Source organism: Pavona decussata, unplaced genomic scaffold (genome assembly GCF_977016875.1).
Source record: "Pavona decussata unplaced genomic scaffold, jaPavDecu1.1 SCAFFOLD_179, whole genome shotgun sequence".
In the NCBI taxonomy this organism is placed as follows: Eukaryota; Metazoa; Cnidaria; class Anthozoa; order Scleractinia; family Agariciidae; genus Pavona; species Pavona decussata.
In genome coordinates, this window is record NW_028145589.1 from 546,025 (window position 1) to 572,048 (window position 26,024).

At 41.0% G+C, this 26,024-nt stretch overlaps 2 protein-coding genes and 2 pseudogenes across 5 annotated transcripts in view; 2 read left to right on the top strand and 2 right to left on the bottom strand.

Annotated features, from left to right (window-relative positions):
• The window catches only part of LOC146463297 (uncharacterized), a 50,266-nt gene that overhangs the window by 22,184 nt on the left and 2,058 nt on the right, over window positions 1-26,024 (top strand). The window contains exons 1-4 of one of the 2 annotated variants that reach the window (XM_085084570.1): window positions 21,841-22,287; window positions 23,664-23,764; window positions 24,557-24,615; window positions 24,920-25,016. The exons of the other annotated variant lie outside the window; for it this stretch is intronic. Of the exons in view, the coding sequence (XP_084940696.1) occupies window positions 22,072-22,287; window positions 23,664-23,764; window positions 24,557-24,615; window positions 24,920-25,016 (473 nt within the window). The 5' untranslated portion in view covers window positions 21,841-22,071. Of the gene's footprint in view, window positions 1-21,840; window positions 22,288-23,663; window positions 23,765-24,556; window positions 24,616-24,919; window positions 25,017-26,024 lie in introns of those variants that run through there. 2 annotated transcript variants of the gene reach the window in all.
• The window catches only part of LOC146463298 (uncharacterized), a 74,158-nt gene that overhangs the window by 11,255 nt on the left and 36,879 nt on the right, over window positions 1-26,024 (bottom strand). The window contains exons 1-2 of one of the 3 annotated variants that reach the window (XM_085084561.1): window positions 8,411-8,696; window positions 1,562-1,899 (exon numbers count right to left, since the gene is read on the bottom strand). The exons of the other annotated variants lie outside the window; for them this stretch is intronic. Of the exons in view, the coding sequence (XP_084940687.1) occupies window positions 1,562-1,865 (304 nt within the window). The 5' untranslated portion in view covers window positions 1,866-1,899; window positions 8,411-8,696. Of the gene's footprint in view, window positions 1-1,561; window positions 1,900-8,410; window positions 8,697-26,024 lie in introns of those variants that run through there. 3 annotated transcript variants of the gene reach the window in all.
• LOC146463299 (uncharacterized) lies at window positions 12,465-16,083 on the top strand (annotated as a pseudogene).
• On the bottom strand, window positions 17,059-17,901 carry LOC146463300 (uncharacterized; annotated as a pseudogene).

The following is a 26,024-nucleotide window of genomic DNA, read 5'->3' on the forward strand; positions in this document are numbered from 1 at the left end:
TATTTTGTCTGTTTGTAACTCGCAGCTCGCAACTCGCAACTGCAACTCGCAACTACATAACTCGCATTCTTCGCACACCCTAACTTATGTATGTATGTATGTATGGATGCAACTCGCACTGAACTCGCAACTGCAACTCCACAACTCGCATTCTTCGCACACCCATTAAATGCTGAGCCTTCTGGAGTTTTTATACAGCAACTAAGGTTACTACTTTGGTTGTTTTCAATGCTGTCTCCTATGTTTTCAAGATCATTTTGTGGCCATCTAAAAGGATAGCTACCTAAGCTAAAACGGTTTGATCTGTTTTGGATGTTTTTAATTGCTGCAAGTTTAAGTTGCAGAAAGTTTAAGGAAACGGAATTTGATTGCCCAAATTTACGATGTGCTTTTCTTTATTACGAAAATGTTAGTTGAAATAATTTTTGTCGCATTTTGAACGACATACACGTATTTGATCTCCGAAAACAAACTGAATTATTTCTCCAGTGTCACGAAAGGTTTGATCTGACATTTTGCCGCCATGAAAAGTTTAGATTTCCTTTGTAGCTAAATCCGAAAATCTGAGGTGCTTAAGACATCCACCGAAATGACCGTTGGATTTCTGTGTTTTCCATTTCACTTTTTTTAAAATAAGGGTACCAGATAAAGGCCTGAATAGCTTTAAAACAGTCATGAAACAGACAGACAATATTTGCTATAGTATGTTAACTTCGCGGAGTGGTGATATCTTGCTAGTTACGTATTTTCTATCGAAAGCGATGATAAAACTCCAGCAAATGCTGGTATTCTTGCCGTCGAGGAGTCTGTTTTAATTGAGACTCGGCGTCTTGACCCGATCACTAACACTGCAGATAAAGTGGTGTAAGGTACGGAGGCATATACAGGCCCATAAGGACACCAGCGTATAAGGACTGTATAATGACCAGTATGCATTTGGTTCCTGAACCGTATTACAGGCGTATGAAGAGCCATATATTTCTTGGCATACCCTGACGTATACTGATCGTTAATACGGACCTTTTAATCGTTACGTCAATGAATGGAATTCTCTTCCGTCTAATTGTATCTGTAAATCAAGCATTAATTCTTTCAAAGTCGACCTCTTAAGTTATTTGCGCTCGAACTGAGCTAGTAGCATTAATTGAATCAGTATCCCCGGCCTTTTTAAGTTTTTTTGTGAATAATCTCAGCTTAATATATATGCAATATATTCAAAAAATTTTTTATTGCATAAGTTTTATAATCATGAAAGGAGAGTGGTCCTAGATTGGGAATAAGTTTTCCTCTGCTACTGTCCGCCATCTTTTAGCTTTTTTTCTGTTTGTTTCTTTCATTGTATTGATGGTTAAAGAATCTTTAAACCATTAAATCATTTACATGCCACATCCTTATATTTTCCGTAAACAAGCAGTTGTGTAAAGGGACATTATAACGATACTCCACGCAGTGTTAAGTAAGGAAATTAAAATACTGTAACAGTCAAAGTCATTATCCGTATTATCTTGTTGAACAGAAAAGTTACTTATTAAATTGTAACAAAGAGCATGTAATAACTTACCTTCACGATTTAGAACTTCCACAAGAGATGGGTTCACTTTTTTGAGCGCTCCTTTGAAGATGTCATAGGCTTTCGCACCTCTCGAGGGTAATATCTCTAAAAACGTTTCACATTGAACCCGTCGAGTATTGTCTGGCGACTTTATTTTATCTTCCTGGTTCAGAGTAAATACGTTTGGCATATTAAGCAAAACCTCTCTCACATCCATGTCTTCTACCAGAAAAATCCTGGCACTCCTTAAAATTGTTCTCTTTCCCTCCTCCATTGGTAGGTCAGCTACTTCACCTGTTGTTTCAGCTTCCATTTGGTGAAATGATCTTCTGCACAATGAAGTAAGCCTGAAAATTAAAATTTGCTTATATTAAACAACAAGAAATTCACCAACAGAGAGGGATTTCCTCCCCTTCCCCCAGCACAAACGTGCCCACCCACACCTCAGCTATTAAAACGAGATCTTATCGAGCCATACTACAGTGGACTACTATTGTTACCCCTTGTGAGACGGACTTAGTAGCGAACTAGATGAGAAGTTACAAAAACAATTTGAAAAAAGTTAATTGAAACCGTTACAAGTGACCTCGACCAAGTTTAAAGGCTAATACTTTATTCTGAAAACGAAGGAAATATTTGTTCTAATATGACGCCGCTAGAAATACTGTAATGGCGTTTAATGGATCACAAATGGCACTGAAGCGAATCAAATGACATGATGTAATATTTGGGAGTCAGAAATTCTTTCTGGAATAAAGGTTAGTTTTGAAATATTGTTTGTTCGTAGAATTCTTTCGGATTGAATGCTCCAAATTTAGAGGATCGCGACTGCTTGTGTGTAGTAGCCTAAACGTTTGCTTGAATAGGCTCAGTAAACGTGAAATGTGGTCATATGTCTTGGTTATTGTATTAAAAAATAGATTCCATTTTGCCGTGGGCCTGTACCCTGACAACGCTCAGAGGACGTCAAAAGACGGTAAGAACAGCAGTCACGCTTCTCGCCAGCCACGTTCCCAGGATCCTCTCTCCTCCTCCCTCAAGATAGAACACTGGTTGCAGTTGGTCACGTGGCAAAAATCTGGGTGCCTGACCAAATTTGCCTTTAGGGATGGATAGTGAAGTATGCAGTTGTCACTTTCTCAGAGAGGCCTGAGAAGCCAGCTGCAAAGTTTGTGACAACAAGTGGTTTATAACCAAGAATGTTCACACCGCACGCGCGCTTGAGACCTGCGTGAGGTTCATGTTTCTTCCACTCAGGTAGAGTGTTATTAATTCACAAGAATTATTTTAAAAACTGTCATTTCGGGACGCAGACGATGGCAGACCCTTGAGCGTACTTTCGTGTGGGTGATGAATTGTAATGCCGCTACCGAAAGAATTACTTATGAACTAAATTTCATTTTATAGAGCAAAAGATGTACTTATCATTATAGTAATATTTCAGGTAAAATTTCTGGAGACAAATAAATTACTCCTATTCAATTGCAAGTTGTAGAATTATTAAAGTATCAATAGTCTGCTTCAGTTTGACCGGTAGAAATTCACTAGATTCTACTTAATACACGACTTTTGCAGACAGCATGAATTCGGCCGGTCAAACTGCGCCAAGCTGTAATCTCTCGCATTTTTTCGGATAGGATTGATATAAAAATAAATATCAAAAAGTGTCAAAAATTGGTTTTGAAAGAAACACAGACGTTTCGGGTTTATAATTCTTCTTCAGTGTGGAGAAAACTGTTGAAATACGCTATCGGACACACTCGCGCATATGAATAGTAACGCGCATGCATTAAAAGTTACCGATTCAAATATAACTAAAATTGACGTTAAGTCCATCTGGCTGAACAGTTCCAAGTTGGAGAATCAACCTCATTTCACGCTGCTTTCGCTGGAGGTTTGTCCCATTGCATAACTCTCTTGTCTCTCGCATTTCTCTTGCTTTAATTCGTGCCCGATCAAAAATTTCTCTTCGGCTCAGTTGCTAACAAAATAATAGAGCGAATGTATCCCAACTGAAATTTGTCCTGTGCATTCAGGTGAGCAGCTGCAACAGAGGGTCCCCAATCTCGAGGAAGGTTGAGAGAAGACCCCGGGAAAGAGGTTGGCTACTCGCCTGCGGCTCGTAGCGTACTTCTTCGTTTTAAGACTTTTTGACGTCATCCGTGCGTTATTAGAGTACAGAAGCGCGGCATAATGAAATCTTTTTGTTAATTGCAGTTTTGCTTTCAGGGAGAAGATTTGCCAATGTTCGTTCGCTACCATTACTACTCGCCAAAACAGTTTGCAAAGCTTTAGGTTGTTGACCAATCACTTTGGTTGGACTCTTGCCTCTGATCACGTGCCGGTGACACCTGTCGATGGCGTCATTTGTACCTCTAAACTCTAATTACAAACTTCGCTACATCAGTCAAAACGCGAGTTTTGCACTGCTCCGGTTGTGTAAATTGCTATCAACTCTAAAATGTATGTAAGGTGGATCACAACTTTTTACAATGGGTGTTCCAGCTGCTTCATCAATAATGGACACGCTTCCAAATTTTTCTCTCTACAATGCGGAGTTAGACAAGGCTGTCCGCTGTCCGGCATTCTTTTCACTCTCTGCACCGAAATGTTAGCAAACGTCATAAGAAATGACGACAACATCCACGGTATAAAAATTTATGGTAAGGAATTTAAGCTCTCCCAGTATGCCGATGATACAACCGCCTTCGTGTCCGATACAACTTCTGCAGAAAGCTTGTTTGAACTCCTTCGCGCCTTCGAAGAACGTTTCGGCCTAGAAGCTTAAGTAAACACATCTAAGACGGAAGGGATGTGATAGGTGCAAACAAAGGTGATGGCTCAAAACCTCTTAATATTGCTTGGCCATGAGAAGCGATATATGCTCTCCGAATTAATTTCTCTCACGATGAAAATGAATGCTTCCAAAAGAACTTTGAAGAAAAATTAAAATCAATGAAAAATCTTTTGAATTTCTGTACGGCCGTATGACTCGTATGACTATTCTGAAATCCCTGGGCATATCTAAGCATATTTATAACACACCAGTACTCAAGTTTCCTGTAATATTTATAGCTTCAGTCAAGCAAACTATTTTTGACTTCGTTTGGAACGGCAAACCGAAAATTATGCATAACACGTTAATAGGCCCAATATCTAAAGGCGGCTTAAATCTGCCCGACTTCGAAATAATTAATAATGCACTCAATAACGTTTGGATAAGAAGATTATATGAAAGTACGTAAAGAGGATGCCAGCTGGAGTCACATACCCCTGGTATTTATAAGACACCTAGGTGGCCCTTTTTTATTTAAATGCAATTATGATCTTAAGTATCTTAATCTAAATATACCAATTGATTTCTATTAGCATACAGTTTTAATCTGACAGACATTGAATCAACATACCCCTGAAACCAAAGAACAAATATTAGAGGAAATTATCTGCAATAACAGGTTTATTAAAATAGAAGGCCTGTTCGTATGTTACAGAGAATGGAATAACACTGGAATCACTAAAGTTAAAGATATCTTCAACAAAAACAAATTCCTTGCTCCTGACGTGTTTAGTAAAAAGTTTTCTTTGAAATCTTCCAACTTTCAGAAATATCTCGCATTGTGTAGCGCGTTCCCCCGAGAGTGGATTCGAATATTGAAAGCCCACCCATGAAACCCCTGCTCTGGTCCCTGCAGACACCATCAACACGATATCAATAAACAAACTTTCTTACAAAATAGCGACCCAGAGTTTAATCGGCAAAAAGTTTCAACCTCCAACCACTGAAAGAAGAATGAGGCAAGCAAACTTAGATCACAACGCAATTCAAATAATCTCAATACAATATTCCATTTAATGTCACTAATGATACTAAACTCGCCATCTTTCAATACAAAGTCGTGCACCATATTCTGCCAACTAACGCAACCTTATTTAGAGATAAAATTAAAGAGAAGGATAAATGCCATCTTTGCGAACAAAAACAAGCACCAACCAACTTTTTTGTATTTTGTCCATTTGTCAAACGCTTTTTGACAGAGTTTACAAATCGATGAAATACAAAAAATGACGATTCTATCGAGTTCAACGAAGAAAATATTATCTATGGCTTCACTAACAATATCGCGCAACAACTTGGCCTGAACCTCAGTTTAATAATTGCAAAATATTACATTTACATTGCCTCGGGAGAAGAGGACACTTATTTCTTTGATACCTTCCTTGCTGTTCTGAGAAGCAAACGTTATTTAGAAAAACACAAATCAAAATTACAAACCAATCTTTAAATACCATAGAACTAAGACCTACTTTTTTTGCCTATTAAACGTAAGCTGCACTTTGCGTATTATAAACATCTTTTTTCTCTTATTATATTTATGTCTTTTAAAGCTAAGTCTTGTATTGTATTATCTTAACTTGTATGTATGTTGGTAGTTATCTCTCTGTAACTCTTCATTGAAATAAAAAAGACAAAAAAAAAAAAAACTCAAAAATGTAACTTCTCTGTAATGAACTTCAAACCGACTTCATTAGTTACCTTTTGTGCAAAAACTTTTTTTTATAATTTCATTTTCAGCCCTTTTATAATCTGATTAAATGGAGTAGCGATAAAATCATCGGCGTCAACAAAGTGAAACCTCCCTTTCAGCCGTCCATCCGTATAGTGTGCTAGTCCGAATTCAAATCCTAGCAGTATGCAGGATGTTTATCACAAGACTATGGCCTAGCTTCCCAGCAGCAAATACAAAGAGCCACAATGGTCTATACGTCTCTGCACGGTTTAGCTCCAGACTATTTACCTTCTAAATTTGAAAGGCGAGACGCTGCATATAACCTAAGAAACTCTGAGAATAAGCTCAACCTTCCATTGCCGCGCACAAACTATTATAAGAATAGCTTTAGCTATAGTGGCGCCACCATTTGGAACAGTCTTCCTTTTGTGACATAAGATAAGCAGAGTCCCTTGGGTTATTTGAGCGCTTAATTAAAGAAGTACGTTGAGGCACAGCATTCGTGGAAAGCAGCTTTAGTTAGGTTTAGGTTTTTAGTATAGTTTTTACAATGTTGATACTGATATATATTTTAATGTTTTATTTTTAGCTGATGAATTGTCTATCTATCTATCTATCTAGCTACCACGTATCTCCTAAAGCTCATGATCAGGGGAAAAGCATCCGAACTACAATTAGTAATCGGACGTTCATAGGTTCGACTTATGTTGGAAGAACTCGAGTATGCCTGAGTCACTGACTGAAAAATATTCATCTATCATTTCTCATCAGGCTTAAAACATAACCACACTTCATTCACATGGCTGCATTCTGTTTATCCACATTCTGTTTCTGATTGCAATCTACAGCAAAGTCTATCCGCATGATATATTGTTTTGCAAAAATTAGACTCGTTCAGCTGTGTGAGAATCGTATAGTTGACATTTTTGACAGTGAACATTAGGTTGTCCTTTTATGGCATGATGACCTCATCACGTGACCAGTTGAAAAGCATGTACAAAAAAAGCATGTGGTTGATACGATTTGTGAGACGATTTTGATGAGTTAGGATACGATTTACAAGTTAGAATTCGACGACAGTTCTATGCGAGAATGCGATAGTGGTGATACGATTTTTACCAGTACGTTATCGACGATTAAAACGTTTAAGAAAACACTACAAGATTCGATATCCGTTTATTACAAGCTGAGCTTTCAGTGGAATCAGGCACAAGGAGAATGCGAAAAGAAAAATAGGGTCTGATGTCAGTCGATTTTCACTCTCCTGGCTCACAAACTGAGTAGTTTTACTCTGCGTTATATGCACTGACTGGAGAACTTGCCTTCCGTTATTAGTATAGGTAATTATATGATTCCGAGTTCAATTTGGAATAAATGAGCACCAGTAAAATTTTAAATTCTTCATCATCATGCTCTAGGCCAAAATATTGAGTCAGAAGCCGACAAACAGATTGTACCAGGACTTCTGCTTCAAACCCTTTTGCTTTTACACAGCTCATTCAATTCAGTGTTTGTCAGACTTCCGAGACTTGTTCGGCCGATTGACTTTAAGCTTGCCTTGTTGTCGCAGTAGCCAAGCTTTATCTTCAAAAACTTGCTTCGAACTTTTTTTACTCTCGGTTTCTAATTATGGAGTATTTATAACCTTGCTTTCTTAGGTAACGTTGAATTGCAGTGCGAAGACTGTCATGCTTGTATAGTCTTTCCCGTCTTTTTTACGCACTGTTGCGTGAAAACCCTCGAGAATTTTGTTGAGTGTCTCCGGTTCATAGTTTTCAATATTTTGGACGTAGCCCTTTTGTGCAGTCCAAGACCCGTTCAAACTTTTAGCCAGTTGTTTGTGCTTTGTTGAGTTTCTTTGTATTTTCCTTTAAACGTTCAATTAAAATGTTCTTACTCTGTTCTAAACTATTCGCCATTTTGTTTCGAGACAGCCGATTTGCAAATTTGCGTAGCTGTGAATAATTAATATTTCAATTTCACCTTTGTTGCACTAATTTCAAATTTCCGCACTACATTTAGGATAAATGTAGGAAACTGAGGACGATCCACAGTCCTGCCAGCTACAAATATGAATTACTTACTAAAACACGGAGGCGAAAGACTCGCTATCGATATCCTTGGGATTATACCCATGACCGTCTATGCACTGTATTAAGTTTCTCAATACAATTCCGCTCAATGAAATAATCTTTGACATGGGTTACACTAGAACAAAGACTCTTTATCCTCGCAATGGGTTTGTTATGAAAGTTTTGCCCCCCTTCTCTATATGAGGAAAATTGGAAAAACGGGGGGTTTTGCATAACATTTACACCAAGTTAATTCTGCAGAAAAATAGGAACAATACCTTTAAGGAGCTGGAGAAACGTTAATACGAAGGTATTGGATTCCTGTAACGCAGAAGTAGCTGCGGAAATAAATCTTGTTATTTCTCAGAATAATACGTGTTCAACCTTTTGTGGTTTTGAGGCAAGCATCACGCGAGAGTCAGAGGTAACGAGATTTGGAATACAATGAACAGTATGAACAATGAACTCGCGTTGTAATTTGCGGAGTTTGTGATTAGAGTATAGACGCACAATTGACGTTATCGAGTGTTGTGACCAGCGCACGTGATCAGAGTCTAGAGTCCAGCAGAGGCGAGGTAATCGATCACAAATCGCAGTGAAGCGACTGACATGTTGTAATATTTTGGCGGCGCGCAGAAATTCCTTCTGGAATAAAGGTTAGTAGGCAGTCGTCAGATTGTTGTCCATGACGCAGCGCGTTTGCGAACATTTCGAACATTCGTGAACGGCAGACACGGCCACAGTCCCCACCGGATATAGCCTGATGCTGCTGTCTTTGCAGCAGCCTCTCTCATTGCTGTTGTGAAAATATTGTTAGTGAACTAGTTCTTTCGGATTATACTCTAATTTAGAGAACCACAACTCCGTGTGTGTATAAATGGTCTTAAAGGTTACTTGAAAGTTTTTTACTCGGTTCAGTCAGCGTGATGCTCGATCACGAAATGTGGTCAAAAGTCCTCCCTTTTGGGCTAGATTGCAGAATACCCGGCCCACCAAATATCTTACCTGAAAAGCTGCTCCCACAGTCCCGCGAGTCGTGTTCCTTAATGCTGCTCCCGCAGTCCCGCAGTCGTCGCGCTACACACGAATATACCTCTTTCTTTAATCCATGAACCGAACCAAGCACGCTACACATGAATATAACTCGTTCTTTAATCCATGAACCGAAACAAGCAAATCCATGAGCCGAAACAAGCTTAGATTTAAGTACCCATTGACTCTGGGACTGCGGGACTGCGGGACTGCGGGACTGCGGCACTCGTTTTACTCACTTCATTTAAATATTCATCGACTCTGGGACTGCGGGAGCACCCTTTTTTCCTTTTTTTTCTTGTCCGTCAGCTAAAGCTCCGCCTACATGTATTTGATTGGTTTCCAAAATGACAAGCTTCATTGACATTCATGTTCATACGTGCGGAAAACATGCTAAAAATACCATCTCTATAAAAGCTCAGTAGAGCAAATTTTCAAATCACAAAGCAAAATTTTAAGTCAATGTTGACAGAAGTCTCAAGTCAGTCACCGTCCCCGGCATGTTTTCGAACTGACTTGATTTCAGGAGCCGGGCTTTGCAGACAGTCCAGACTGGCTTGTTTTAGTGTGGTTTTCAATGAATTCAACGTTTGTTTTCGTCCAAGCCGACATGAAATTCTACAACATGATGCTCTAGACCAAAATATTGTAATTGAGTCAGAGGCCACCAAACCGTTTGTACCAGGAGACTTCAAAGCCTTTGTCGTGAGCGGGTCTTGCGAGAAATAATCACAATGCTGTATCCCAAACTTAACGGCCTTATTTGTTCCCTAAGATCACAATCTCGCTTCTCGATGCGTGTCCTTTCTAACTCTGATATTACAAAACTGATTGCGTAAGGCTAAAAGGGTTCAACGTCCAACGTGCTCAGATTATGTTTCGATGTCACGCAATGTAAGGTCATCATCATTGAAACTCTCCCCCTATTTGGCTCTTATTGAGGCAAATATACATTGCTCTAAAGGGTAACATTTGAATGTATCGATAACAACTGATTAAAAAAAAATGAAACCACAATGAAAAGTTCAGTTCTTAATCATCCGTTCCAATTGCGGCTATTCGTTCGCGTGCAACTAAGTACTACAGCACGTCTGGGTTGGAACTCTGGAGCACGGGCGTTGAGTTGTTGTACCACTCTCTTGAGCAAGTCGGTCACAGGACAACTCCAGAGGATTGAGATGCTGTACCGGTCGCTCTAAATATGACTTGCCTGATATTCGGTACGCCATTTCGTCCACACCACGTCCTTGCACTTCCCCAAGTATTTGGCGCGTTTTCTCAGGTTAACATCCTCTAAAGTACTTGGTACTTTCTCTGGCAGCTGATTCGGTTGCCCAAACAGCATCATATTAGGGGTCAGTACTGGCCGTTTGCGTCCTCAGTTGTGATTGGTCCGGTTGTCCTCTGTTGACACTTCATTCCGCAGTTCCGAAGTAACCGTGCTACCCAGGATCCAACTCGGATGGTCTTCCACAAGAGACTATGAGGTAAGAGAGCGAATCCCCCATACATGCCCCTCTTCCTATGAAAATGTTTTTCAATCTATTTTTGTTTGCGTTGCTATTTTAATGTCGACATCCTATTGGTCAGCTAGAGTGACGTCATTTAATTTTAAACTCAATGGCGGATTATAATTTCCTAAAATAGCATGGCGCGAACTAAAAAAAGATTGAAAATAATTATCATGGGGCACAGGGATTCGCTCTCTTACCTCATAGTCTCTTGTCTTCCACAGGTTTTACTTGTCCAGTGCATCATTTGTTACCATGGGTACTGTAAGTGCTTCTTTGATGACCTTGTCTTCGGCGCGTGTTTCTTTGGTTGGACTGGTGACGATGTCTGATAGCCATTTTTCTGGGTAGGCTAGCCTCGGTGGTCCGTTCCACCACAGATCCGAGCACTCGTTTACCTTCCCATCTCGGCTACCCAGATCAGCAGGATTTTCTTTTGAACTCACATGGCGGCACTGAATGTAATCATTGTGGGAGCAGGGATGGCGCAGTGGTGAGAGCACTTGCCTCCCACCAATGTCGCCCGGGTTCGATTCCCGGTCTCGGTGTCATATGTGGGTTGAGTTTGTTGTTGGTTCTCGTCCCTGCTCCGAGGGTTTTTCTCCGGGTACTCCGGTTTTCCTCCCTCCACAAAAACCAACATTTCCAAATTCCAATTCGACCTGGAAACAGTGGAGAGAAGAACCACTCCGTGGATTCCACTGAAATTCCTATTTATTAATTAATTAATTAATTTATTTATTTATCCTGATCTTGGATTTTTCGCACTTGATTTGTAACAAACTTGCTTGTAGTCTCCACCGCCTCTGATCCAATGGAGTGCAACTGTGCTGTCTAGCCAACAGTGAACACTTGCTATGGGAAATCCCTGTAGAGCCTCTTTAACGTTGTGCAGTAGATTGGTCGCCATATGCCCAGCTACCAGTTAAATCCTCAGTATTTTCAATCCTTTCTTTGCCAGTCTGGCCTTCCGGCTACGAGTCCTTGTAATATACCCGATGGTTGGTGCGTTACGCGGCATACACCGCTGCTAACAATCCTTGACTGCTTGCGTCAATGAACGCGTGAAGGTTGATACTACTGATTTCTTCTCGCTGTTGTACGATGCTCATTGGCACTTCTACCCCTTCAGGGAGATTTCTTTCCCACTTCTGCCAGTTGGTTACTAGCTTCTTGGGTAGCTCTTGGTCCCATGGAGTTTTCGACTCGCAAGCTTCCCTGTACGGTATTTTTCACTTCATGGTGATGAGTGCTGATAATCTTAGGGGATCATAGATTCTGGCTAGCTTTCCGAGGACTTCTCTTTTGTTTACCTTCCCGATTGATCCAGGAAATATGACTTGCATTGTGTTGAGAGTCTTGCTCCAAGGTTTCCCGAGCAACTTGGTCTCTCCTTCTTTTACCCCCAACTTTTCCTTGCCGAAGGTATGGCTTTCATTTTCCTGCGAGTTCACGTGTTCCTCTACTGCGCCTTCTGGAACTGTTGGCTGCTCCATTAGAAGGTAAAATTTCTCTTCCCCGAAGATTGACTGAGCGGTCTGTTTTAAGTGTTGAACATCGGTAACGGTTTTATCGCCGCTAATTAAGTCGTCAACGTAGAGGCTTCTCCTGATCTTCTCTACGTTTTTTTTTTTACTATATTTATAGTTAATTTATATTTACTTAGTTGTCTTATTATTTTTCGTGTATTTTTGTTATTAGGTTTAATTTAGGACTCCTATTGATAACAGATATACTTTTGTATTCTGACGAGATTACCCTAGTTAAATGAAGGTTTAGGAAGCTCAAATTTACTTGACAAACTCTTGATGACAACTTCATGAATTTCGATTTCTCGTGTGGTTGTCTGCATCATCATTTCAACTCGTCTACGCTCCTTTCGCACTGGTCGTTTTCCTAAGTCTTTCAAGTAAGGCTGCAGATGCGTATGAGCTCCCGGCGCCGGTGTCTAGTGATGAGCGGCACCGTATTCCGCCAACGCTCACAAAAACTTGCAGGCGGAAGTGCAGTGACACTAGGAGGCTCTGTGGTTCGCTCCGGTGTAGTTAAAGCACAATTCTTTTTAAGTTTAACTGCTTTCTTCGATTATGGATGGTGGTGGTGACTTTATCGCAGTAGATCGCCGGATTGTCGCAGTAAACACGCGGTCTTCTTTTGGGCTCTTGTTGGCTGGGGTGATATGTTTTGTCTTTGTGGTTTTGGTGTTATAAGTTTTTCTTGGTTGTGCCTTTCGTCGGGTTTCGGGGGGTTTCTCGCAGTCCATTTACGCAATGCTTCAAGCAACTACGGGAAGTCCCAGTCCTGCCAGTTGTCATCCGTACGAACTAGATGATCATTCCCTTATTCCCTCCAACTTGCCCAGCGTCATTCGTACGTAACCATTGATTTCCTTTAACTTTCCCATGGTTTCCAGGGCTTGTAGGTTAGGTACGTTTGGTAGAATTCCAAAATTTTGTTTGGGTTGGCTCCATGAATTGTTGATAAAGATATGAAGTTATTCACATACGCAATTATCATTTCGCTCTCCTTCCCGTAATTGGCTTTCAATATGTTTAAAGACCTCTCGTAGCCTTCAACGGTGAAATGAAGGCGGTCAATTGCCGCTTTTTTTGTTCTAACAGCTCCTTAATATATGAAAATTTGGTGATTTGAGCCACGTCAGCTGACTTAATTTCTGCTTTATAGTGGTTCCAGGATTGCAGCCAATCTGTATGCGTGCCCTTGAATTTCGTAATTTGCAACTTTGGCAGCTTAGCATTGATCGATTGCTCATTCATTTGATCTTTCCAACCTTCTTCGATTTTCGTTTTTAAGTTGAGCTTCTGCTCAAACTTCGCTTTCTCAAAACGCATCTCTGATCTCTGATCAGCGCTGCCTCCTTTTCTTCCTCTTCTTTTGCGGCTCCGTGCGCTGCGCTCTTAAACTCCTTAATCGCTACGTCAAGACTATCAATGGCCTTTTCAAACACGTGTAGCCTTGCTTCAAGGTAAGCGCTCCAAGTCAGGATTTCCTTTTCATCGTTTCCCGCTTTGAGCCTCAACTCTTTGTGAACTTCCTCTACTTTCTTAGATAGGGTGTTCCTCAGTCTTTCTACAGATGCACGATTTTGCTTCTCCACGGCATCGGATGTTTGTGCATTTGTAAACTCTAGCAGTTGTTGCCTCGCCTTGATTGATTTGTTAAGTTCCTCCACGGTATTCACTACTTCGCTTCACAGGAGTCCTGGTAGGGTCGCCACTTTTATCGTGACCACAATCACACTACTGATGCCTCTCGATGCGTGTCCTATCTAACTCATATTGCAACACTTGTTGTGCAAGGCAAAAAGGGTTCAACGTCCAATATGCTCAGATTACGTTTCGATGTCACCCAATTTAACGCCATAATCTGTGGCACCTTTTACTTTTACACAGCTCATTCAATTCAGTGTTTGCCAGACTTCCGAGTCTTGTTCGTTCGCTTGACATTAAGCTTGCCTTGTTGTTGCAGTAGCCGAGTTTTATCTTCAAGAACTTGCTTCGCACATTTTTACTCTCGGTCTGTATTTATTGAGTATTTGTAACCTTGCCTTCTTAGGTAACGTTCAATTACAGTGCGAAGACTGTCATGCTCATATAGTCTTTCAAGTCTTTTTTACGCACTGTTGCGTGAAAACCCTCGAGAATTTTGTTGAGTGCCTCCGGTTCATAGTTTTCAATATTTTTTCAAGCATCATGTCGAGGCTCGCGTTGACCCGGGAAATACAAAAAGAGCAAAATCACAGCTGTCACTTAACTGTTTCGTATCGTTTGTTATATCTTCGCTTAAAATGGTCATAAAATATAAAGTAAAGGAAATTTTGACGCTAGAGGATATACAGAAGCTCACAGTTAAAGATATGAGGGATGTTTTTAAGAGCAATGCAGAAAACGCCGGCGGAATGAGGGCGGACCTGGTTCTGAAAGTGTACGCATTGCTTATGTGGGACGTGGTATTAAGGTCGGCCGAAAATACCTAGCAAACTGCTGAAAACTGTGCTGAAAACAGTGGCCACTTCGAATACGACAAGATCATGAGACGAATCTCCGCTCTCGGATGGTCAACAGACCTGCGACAGCTTCCAGAGCTCAACTTCATTCAGCTGTGCGATTACCTCTTCATGTCCACACGCAAGTACCGCTATAGTTTGTTGAAGGGCAAACATTACAAAAAGCTAAAATCATATCAATTTTTCTTTGAAGGAAATGTGAAACGACTTGAACGCAAAGTTTTTCAAGGCGAGACCTATGTAAAAGTCAGCGTTGTTCCATCAATGAAAAAGAATCCGTACAGAATTGTTGTGGAATTTTCACCTTAGAGCGACATTTTGCAAGCGGCATGCTCGTGTCTGGCTGGACTTGGTTTATTCGGAAAAGGTAAATGTAAACATGTTGGAGGAGTGTTGTTTACAATTGAAGATTTTACAAGAAGGGGATTACTAAAACTGAAACATTCCGAGCCTTTGTCATGTAGATTGCGGCTGTCTGTATGGATTGTACCCCGCAACCAAAGTGTTGCAGCTAAACCTCTCGACCTAGTGCTAATCAGAAAGATACGATTTAGTAGGAAAAACATTCGTCTTCAGTCAAAGGTTATAAAACTTGATCCAAGATCACCAAATCGGCGAACAAGAGAGAGAAACAGTTTCAAGATTTTAAGTGAAAGTTTTCAAAATTGTCTCACTGCCAGTTTATATTTTTTGTTCCATGACATCAAGTCAAACTGTGTAGAGGAGTCAGACTCTGAAGAGACAAAAGAGGCACCAGAGTCTGTACCTTTTACAGACAGTTACGATATTGCCACTGAGCACTTAAAATCTATGATTAATTCCTCTGTTTCTGGCTTAACAATTACCTAAGAAGAAATAGAAGAAACGGAGAGAACAACTCGAGGACAAAACGAAAACAATCTTTGGTTTGAAAAGAGGAAATCTCTTTTAACAGCTTCTAACTTTGGAAAAGCAGCTAAGAACAAAGTAGAACCCTCAAATAAGTTGAAATCACTTCTTTACTCGAACTTTCATCAGATGCTACTCAATATGGCATCAAAAGTGAAGGAAAGGCAGTGAACCTTTATATAAGGGAAATGAAAAAGAATAGCGTTACTGTTACAGTTGAGGAAATTTGGGCTACTGGTGTCTAAGGACAAGCCATACATGGGAGCAAGCATAGACAGGATTGTAAACAATTAAGGATACACACGAAAAATGGGAATGGAAATCAAATCCCCTTTAAGCAAAGCAGGCATGACCATTGAAGAAGCCTACCCAAATAAAACTTTTTTTCTGGAGAAACTTGGCGATGAAACTGTAAGGTTAAAACGAAATCATGATTATTATGTACAAATTCAAGGGCAGCTATACTGTTCTAACTTAGATCTTAAAAAGATCATTTTTATAGTATACTTTGGAGAGAATAGACCACTATTTGTGGAGAAGTGGACCAGTGACTCTCTGCCAAAGATTTCTTTTACAGACGTGCTGTTTTCCCTGAGCTTTTTACCAGACGAGTGCAGCGGGGGTAAGATTCTATACTTGCACGGAGGTTGCTTGCCATATGGCCAATATTGCTGCAAAAGGGCCGGTTTGAAAATGCGATTTCAAAAGCAATTGTAAACAATTGTTGTGTAGTAAATTTACATCATTTATTACTATATCGCCATTACTTTTCCTTTCATGTAACAGCGCTAAGAATGTATCAGAAGAACCTTGATATCACAAGCAAATCACAGCACAGGATAAAGTTGCACTTCTATTGAGTAAAGTTAGAACTGACAGTACTTTAAATGTCTGCTGGGTGTTACATTAGTTACAGTCAAAAACGTTAAAAAAACTAAGACTCATTTTGTCATGGGTATATATTAATAGGCGTCGCAGTTGCCTAATGATCATCGTGGTAGACTCCAAATCTGAGCTTGTGAAGGACTGAACTTTGGCAAGACATCTAGCAAAGTCATATTGCTTACAAAAATTTAAGAAAATAAAGAGCTAAAATTTGATCACAGGAGCACTTTACTCTCATAATGCCTCTCTCCAGCTAAAAGTATAAAGGAATACTGGGAAGTTGTTGGGGCAGCATGATCGAATGCTGTACAGAAACCTGCAATGGACAAGAATCCCATCAAGGAAGAGTACCAACACTCCTATCTACTTAAAACAACAGGACTCCGAGTTAAGCACCAGCCGCTAAGAGCCACTCAGGCGAGAGACCAAACCACAAAACTTAACTTCAGGAAACCACACTGGCAAATTAATTGTCTTGTTTCTTGAAATTTATGTTTGCTGCTTTATCTCCCATCTGATTGTCTAGGGTTTGCAAAATGATAAACATCCAATAAATAATTTTAGGTGCGTAAACAAAAGGAATCTAGGGTTTTGCTTTTGCAGGGGGTAGCAATGGAAGAAGAAAATTTGTCAATAGTCCACATACTGTGTCTATTTGTGATGCATAGCGAGCTCAAAGTGTTGGGTAAGTTACCATACAAAATACGGTAAGTCCTTATCCTACCAATTGCCCTCTTCAAATGTATTCGCACAGAGGCGATACTCATTGTTTCTTCTGTCTCTAATGCAGTAAGTTGATCTTGTCCGGCTAAAAAAGGGGGAATATTAACCGTGACACTATCAGGCACAATGTCTTTTATGTCGAAGCCACGGTCAATCATAACATTGTCGTCACTACCCAATAAATCTAGAACTCCACGTTCTCTTTTTATATCTGTGTATCAGAAACCCGTCCACCCCAGAGGTCTGAAAGAAAGGTGACTTGGCCATTTGGAGTGACTTCCACCAGTTGCTTCTAAGTATTGTGGTGCTTGTAATCAGACCAAGTTTCAGACTGTGCAAGCACGGTAGAAGGGCGCTGAATAAAGATCTCCGTAAAGTCCAAAATTATTCTAGTTGTTGCAAACTCGGCAAACTCGTCTGGCATGTTTTTACTTAACAATTCTGGTGATGGAAAAGGGAAAAGGTCTTTGAGTTCAAAGTACAACAAATTGATCCAGGTTATACACATTCTGGACACCAGGCTTGTACTACCACCAAACCTGTCTGCAAGTCCTGCACAAATAATCCAGCCTTAAGGCGCTTCAATACTAAAAGAAATTCATCAAGAAATGTTAATTTCCTTGAGTTTCCGAGCTTATTTTTATTTTCATCCTCTTGATAAGGCTGTCTCTCTCATTAAGTGTCCTACGTTCCAGTACTGCATATTTGCTAATTTTGGCTCAAGATACTTAAAAAAATATATATATCAGAGCTTAATAGGATGGCTGAATTATCATCCTTTATTTTGTCTAAGGAAAATTGGCGCCCAGGAAAATCACATTCTCTTTTTCCATCTCTGCCAACTTTTCTTCAAGATCAGCTAACGTAAGTTCCAGTTGTTATGGTCTCGCTGTGCGTTTACCATATATAGTAATTGCATGCGCACGCATAGATTGAATAAAAACGTGTTTGTAGTGAGCCGCCATCTTGTCTAGGTGTGTTCTCGGATCTCTCATCAGTACAAGACAATTTTGGCGAAGAGGATAAGATCTTAAGGGATATTTTACTGCGAAAAAGTGAAGACATTACTATACAAGGTCCACACAAAGTTTAAAGATGCCAACCGAGGCTGGTGCGGCGCCGAATCCGGTTCGTAACATCCGAAAAGTTCAGAAGTTCACAGTTGGAGCTGACTTCGAGGCTTATGCAGAACAGCTAGAATTCTTCCTCGTGGCCAATGGAGTGATCGACTCGAAACAGGAGAAAGCCGTCCTGTTAACTAATCTTCCCACTGAAACCTACCAACTGGCGAAAGACTTGATGGCCCCGATATTGTTAAGAGAAGATTCTATTACGTACGACACGATCGTAGAGCGTCCCCAAAAGCAATTGAAGCCCCGGAAATCGGCTTTAGTCGCCAGGTATGAGTGTGACAACCGAGTGCGTAACGCAGGAGAAACGGTGAGTCAGTATGTTTGCAGTTTTAAAGCATCTAGCTCCGGATTGCAAGTTTAATGATGCCATGCGTTTGAAAAGGCTCAGAGATAGGTTGGTTTCGGGTATTCGAGATAAGAGAATGATGTCAGAGATTTTGAAACTCAAACTCGAGGAACTGACATTTGATATTGCTGTAGCGAAGTGCATCGCTATGGAGCAATCTTCGGGGATGTTGAAGCTCTCTAGGGGGTAAAGAGGCAAACCCAGTCGATTTGTTATCCAAGTCTAGACCACCCAAGAAGCCTAAACCTAAGGGAAAAGCTGAGCCTTCAGAGAAAAAAGGGTTCTCCATCCTCTAAAGAGCTGGGGGGGGGGGGGGGGGTGAAACGGTTCCATGTATACCTCTATGGGAGGCGGTTCACACTCATTACAGACCACAAGCCCCTCACTGCCATTTTCCACCAGAGAAGGAAGTTCCTGCCATGACCGCTGCGAGACTCCATCGATATGCATTTTTCTTGGCTGGTTTCGGTTACAAGATAGAGTATAAGAGCACGACTGAGCACTGCAATGCTGGTGGACTGTCTCGTCTCCCCATCCAGTAGAAAGAGCTTGAAGAGATGGGAGTGGATTCGTCAGAGGTGTTCCACGCGACCCAGTTTGTGCCACTACCTGTAACTAGTGAAGCAGCTGCCAGAGAAACACGTCATGACCCAGTCCTGGCAAGGGTGCACGAGTCTATTGTGAAAGGGTGGTCTGCTCGCGTAGATGGAGACAAGCCTTACTACGAGCGGCACAATGAACTGACGGTTCACCAAGGTTGCATTCTATGGGGAATGAGAGTGGTAACTCCCAATAAGCTCCAAGACAGAGTGTTGAAGGAGCTGCACGCGACGGGCATCTGGGTGTGGTAAAGATGAAAGCACTACCGAGGAGCCGGTGGCCTAATATCAACGCCCAACTGGAAGAGGTTGCGAAAGCCTCTAGCGGGTGTCAGCTAAACCAGAAGATGCCTACTAAAGCTCCACTGCATCCGTGGGAGTGGCCCACTGCCCCTTGGCAACGCATACACATCGACTATGCCGGGCCGTTTCAGAACTCCATGTTCTAAGTGGTTGTCGATGCGCACAGGAAGTGGCCGGGAGTGATTCCGGTTAGCTCCAGCACTTCAAGTTCAAGCATCAAAGTCCTACGCGATTTGTTAGCCAGATGCGGAATTCCTGAGCAGTTCGTTAGTGACACTGGTGCACAATTTGTTTCTGAGGAGTTCCAGGCATTCGTCAGGTCCAATGGCATCCGCCATATTACATCAGCACCATACCATCCAGCTACAAACGATCTAGCAGAGAGGGCAGTGCAAACTTTCAAGTTGGCATTACGTTCCATGCATCAAAGCTCGAAGCCAGTGAAGGAGAAGTTGGCAAAGTTCCTCATAGCTTATAGGAACACTCCTCACTCCACTACTGGTGTGAGCCCAGCACAGTTACTTCTTGGGAGGCCGTTGCGCAGTCGCCTAGATTTGGTAAAACCCGACTTGAACCGTAAGATGGTTAACCAAACAGCACCAGCAGAGAATCAGAGCCGCGAATGAGAAGGATCGACAGCGTCGTCAGTTAGAGGTTGGCGATTCGTGATGTCACGAGATTATCGAGGGGATCTGAAGCGGCGCTCAGGGCTAATTGTCAGCAAGACAGGTCCGCTGATGTACGAGGTGCAGGTGGCACCAGGGATTGTTTGGCGTCGTCATATCGACCAGTTGAAGCCAACAGCAATTGAGCACACATGTTGAGGTCACTGACACAGACGCTGCTGAGGTCCGCCGACCCCAAGTGGCTAGCACACCACCAGCGCCAATCCAACTAAGGGCTCCACCCAATGTGGTTGGTACAGTTCCAGAGATTCCCGAGGCGGACCAACCGGGGATGGTTCCTGTTTCCGCACCCACAGTTCCTGAAGCTCCTGAAGCAATCCCAGCCAGTCCTACGGTCCGTGAGCGGCGGTACCCTCAGAGAGTGCGCAGGGCACCACAGAGAATTGATCTCTGAACGATTTTTCTATTTTTCTTAGAGACTAAAGGTTACCGGACACTGTTAGTTGATTTAGTTGTTTCCTTGAGACTGATCTTAGGCTCAGTTACAAACCAGGGACATACTAATTTTGTGTGGAGGAATTGTTATGGTCTCCCTGTGCATTTACCATATATAGTAATTGCATGCGCACGCATAGATTGAATAAAAACGTGTTTGTAGTGAACCGCCATCTTGTCTATGTGTGTTCTCGGAACTCTCTTAAGTACATGACAGAGCTGTTCTAATTTTGTATTTAAGAAATGGTTTTCAATTGATTGTTGGTATTTCATTAGCTTTGTCCTTTGATTTTAATGCATTTTTATGACTCTCTTTTGCAACATGCCTGAACCAATCAGAGTGAATATGCTGATTAGGCTTTGTCTAATGAGGCATTTCTCTCCAAGGCTCAAGCTCTCGACCTGTTTACAGTCAATTCACGTCATGCGTGACCAGTATTTCAAAGAATGAAATAAACATTCAAAAGTTTTCTTTGTAATGTCCCACATGTCAATGGAATGTTCAACATTTCTCTGGAAATATTTCCAAAAAAGACGCATTAACACAAAAGAAACAAGATTCAAAATACTTCAGAAACAATTATTGTTATTCTAGAAATACTTAATGCTGTAATGTAAAGAAAAATGCATAGCTTTATACCATCAATAAACTAAGGACATTTCTACGGGAACTCTGAAATCTCGTTGGTAATGTTCAAAACTGGCATGTAAATTTCAAAACTCCGTTCCAATTTCAAAAATACCTGTCACGCGTGACGTGAATTGATTGTAACTTGTCTGCCTTAGTGAGGCATCCACATCAGAAAGATTTTAATTTGGAAACAAACATTCATGTGAAACTTGGCTGCTGTGAACCAGCGAACCTGACAGTGTCCTGTGTTAGAGATCGAGGTACAGCATCTTCTTACAGTGGTGCACTGATGTCCGCTGCAGGAGAGTCCACTGCATCCCTTCTCTCTCTGACTCTGGGTCTTGGTAGAAGTTTCATGTTGAGCTTGGAGAGATTCTGTGTAGTAGGCTGTTTGTTTCTTTTTACACTTGTTACTGGATAAATCATACTTACCAACTTCTTTGTTTTTTATTGATGGCCCAGACAACATAAACAATACTTAAACAATACTTAAGTGCCAAATAACATATAGCATATTTACGGAAGAAAGGAATATACAGTTTACCATACTGATAGTCAACTGAGTCAGGTCAAAACTAAGAAAAAAAGCAAAATTGTTTAGACAGCTCAGTGAACGGTTTTTGAACGTTTGTTTTTAACGTTTTTAACCCTTTTTAGTCGTTGACGATTTCACGGGCGTCCAGGTGTTGTTTTCAGTATCTATAATTTTTTTATTTCCTAATGTTATGTGACCATCTTGCATGCACTGTTGTTTTACTTCATTTATTTTTTGGCATCCATCGGCATTATCGTTGAATGGAACTCAGACCGGGAATAACACGGAGAAGTTTGTTGGATTCATTATTTACGTGCACAATGAGTTTGAAGATGAAGAAAGTGGACATTTCGTGAAACCACTGCCACAGGGAGTCTCCATGACGGAGTGCCACTTCCACGAGGATCCCAGAGCTGATTCGGTGCGTTGTTTTCTTTTCCAAGTTATTCGTTTCTTGAGTCAACTTTTGTACTTACAGTATCTGGCCGCTGGGACGCAGCGGAATACTATTCATCTTAGAAGAATAGTGGTCCGCTAAAAACTTACCGCATCATCCAACTTACGCCGAGTGCAAGGCCACCAACAGTTAGGGGACTTAGGGCTGTTTCTGTAATTGTTTATAAATATTGAAATGGAAGTAAAATGTATGAAATACATATTTGAATTGCAGGGGAAAGAATCATGATACATAAGAGACTATCACATTTACACAACTTAAAGTGCACATAACACCAAAAAATTTTTTCGCTGAAATTAATCTTTGCACCTTTTCGAAACGCATTGAGCCTTTTTGCGCCTTTTTTCAACGAAATCTTGACTTTTTATAGGCTGTAAAAGTTACGAAATCTAGCCATCATCTGTCTCATGACCGAGCTAGTAAGGGGCATGGGTCTATTCCTCACTTGACGTCACAAACTGATTTGCATTGTATTGAGTCTTTGTGAAAATGCATGCAAAGCAGTTTGTGACGTCATGTAACGAATAGACCCATGCGCCTTACCAGCTCGGTCATGGGACAGATGATGGCTAGATTTCGTAACTTTTACAGCTTATAAAAAGTCAAGATTTAGTCGAAAAAAGGCGCAAAAAGGCTCAAAGCGTTTCGAACAGGTGCAAAGATTTATTTAAGCGAAAAAAATTTTTGGGGTTATTTGCACTTTAAGCAGCTGCGAAAAGAAAGCCTGAAAAAATTCAGGATTGAAAAAGAAAGCTTTGTTTCTTTATCCCAAGAATGGCTTTTGACTGCGAAAGGAACTACTAAAATGATTGATTCATTTTATCAGCCGTCAACTAAATTTGTAAAGCAAAATCCACCTTTCCTGCTTGGCATTCGAAACAAAATTGAAGGTTCATATAGCGTTATCTCTATCCTCCGCAGAGGCCTCTTTCGCGCTCGAGCGGAGAGAAATAAGGGACTGGAGCGGAGTGAAACAATGAGAAGCGCGGGGAACAAAAAAAGGGGCAGGAGAGAGTGAAATAATGAGGAGCGGGGGGGGGGGGGGGGGGTTGAGCGAAGAGAAAGAAGGGACTGGAGAAAGTGAACCAACAAGAAGCGCGGGGGACGATGGGAAGCTCTTCCGTTCGTCCCCCGCACCCTTTTTTCCCCATTTCCGTTTTTCCTTCCCAACTTTTTGCTCTTATTTTTTTTTTTATGAAGGAGCCACTGCGGAGGAGAGAGAAGCGTTCTTGTTCTGAGTAGTCTTATCGTTATAGAATGCGCATGTAGGTTTAGGGGCGCATTTGTGTTACTCACACGTACTAATCAACCCTGCACTGCTTCATTATTTTTGTTTTCAGAATGAAGTGGTGCAAAACTCTACCAGCGACATGGAGTGGAACAGTTTCCAAATAAAATGGACATCCCCAAAGAAGTACCCAGCTGGCAAAATCACAATAAGGTTAAACCAGTATTAAGTATTTCACAAGCAGATTGTGAAAAATGTAGGAACCTTTATAAGTCATCTGTGGAAGAGTAGCTAGTAAATGTTGGAGGCAAACGGAAAGGACTGGATTACTAGTGAGATCGAACACCAAAGCTCCTTCTCACACATTCTGAGCTGGCGGCGCTTGCAATTTTTTTCCGAAAACTGTGATTCGCGTGTCAATGATCTACGCAGTTTGTTTTTTTGAACGTATGAAACACGTTATTTTAAAGCTGTTAACGTGGAAAGTATGTGCTTGATTTGATTTTGCCTTACTTCACTCTGTGATTGGTTCGCAAACTTTGCACAACTTTCTCAGCCAATGAGAAACCAAAGCAAAACCACTCTTGGCTTACTTGCACGCGTTTTCGTTTTCGAGTTCAGGTCCCGGTTGTTTAAAGAGCGGATAACTTTATCCACTGGATAAGTCGCTATCCAGCGGAGCAAATGTACTCCAACCAACGCTTCTGGCAAGTTTTCCACGCAATCCCATACTTAAATTTGACATATGCTCCTACTCTATTCACAAATTTTAGGATTATCGGGAAAATACTGCACACATTTTAACTGCCGGATAGCAACCTATCCAGTGGATAAAATTATCTGCTCTTTGAACAACTGGGGACTGATTGGCTCATTGCACTGGTTATGTCTGCTCTGGTTGGTTAAAGTGAGGACTTGGTCTTACCGCTGTACGCTTGATTGATTAGCGGTTCGTCTCGTCACATTATTAACACATTGTATCATGCTTTGTTGTCTTTCTTCTAGTGAAAGTGTGGTGAAAGAGAACGGTGTTTACTGGGAAGGAATCAGTTTGACTCTCGGCTGTAAGTGAGTCGTGAATTATGTTTCAGGTTATTACATTATGGGCAACTGTAGTGGACAAAGAAGCTTTCACTACTGAGGTGTGCGCCGGCAAAAAGCACGTTTATTGTTGTTTAAGATAAAAGGTTCTGACGCTTTCTTTTTTGAGGTCTCTGATAAAATGAAATTTTGATGGATTTTTCGTCTTGCAGAAAAGGCAGGATATTTCATTTCCTCTTTCAATTTTAGAACTGACACAATATTATACTTAGACTGATTAAAGACCGAAACTCAGCTTAATGGTGTGTTAAACTAAACTTGTTGCAGATGTTTGTGCCATGCCAGGCTGTTATCTTCCTGGAGGATGCCCAAACGGTCTTGCCAAAACAAAATTTGGGTGTACAATATGTAAATGTGCATGCAGGTTAGTACAACAGAATTAAGATTACATACGTGATCTTATAACAGTACGGAGATGTATATGTTGTGGTTCAATTTTATCCTTAGTTTAATTTTTATTTTCCATTGTTTTAAACTCATTATCATACATTACCATACCCCAAAACAAAGGGAAATAAAATTTAAACCAAGGGTAAAATTGAACCACAACATATCCATCTGACAAGCTACCATTTAACAATTATTCCACTCGCGCTTGTTGGATGTGAGATCATAGATAGCTAACGACTGAGATGCGTAGCGTCGAGTTAGCTATAATTATCTCAAATCCAACAAGCGTGAGTAGAGTAATTGTTTTATTAAACACAATCAAGAAATATTGCTAGATCTTGCTGATTTCGCTTTGTAAGAACAACCAGAATGGTCTCTATTTCACGGGCATGGTATAATGGCTCATATACCATGACCGTTAAGCCAATCAAATCCCTGGAATTACATAATAACAGGATCCAGTTTTAACAATTTATTTTTTTGATTATGCATGAGAAAATTTGCACTAGCACTAAAGTATGCACCTAAGGATCTAAGACTTATTTACACGTACCAATTAATAGGACCGATTTGTCCCAATTTGGCTAAAAAATGAGTGAGTGGACGGAAACCAGTCTGATTTATAAAAAAATTGTGACATGGAGTTTCTTAATCAGGCCGACTGCCATCCTGTGCTACACCAACAGAAGGAAAAAAATCGGCGAAAAGTGGTAACGTGTAAATTGCCCCATGTAGGCAATCCAAGCTACTTATCGGACCGATAAAATAAATCAGCAAGTGGAAATTTGCCTTTACAGTCATGAGGCTAAAGCAAACACGAACCCAGTCCATCCTCGGTGACAAGATTCCTTTTAAAAATCGTCCGGCAATTCGTAAAACTCTGTTATGCAGGCAACAAGGAGGGGTGGATCTGAAACCTGAATAAGTCCTCTGCTATTCATGTCCTCTGCTCTTCAGTAGCTAGGCTGGTAAAGGGAGGCCA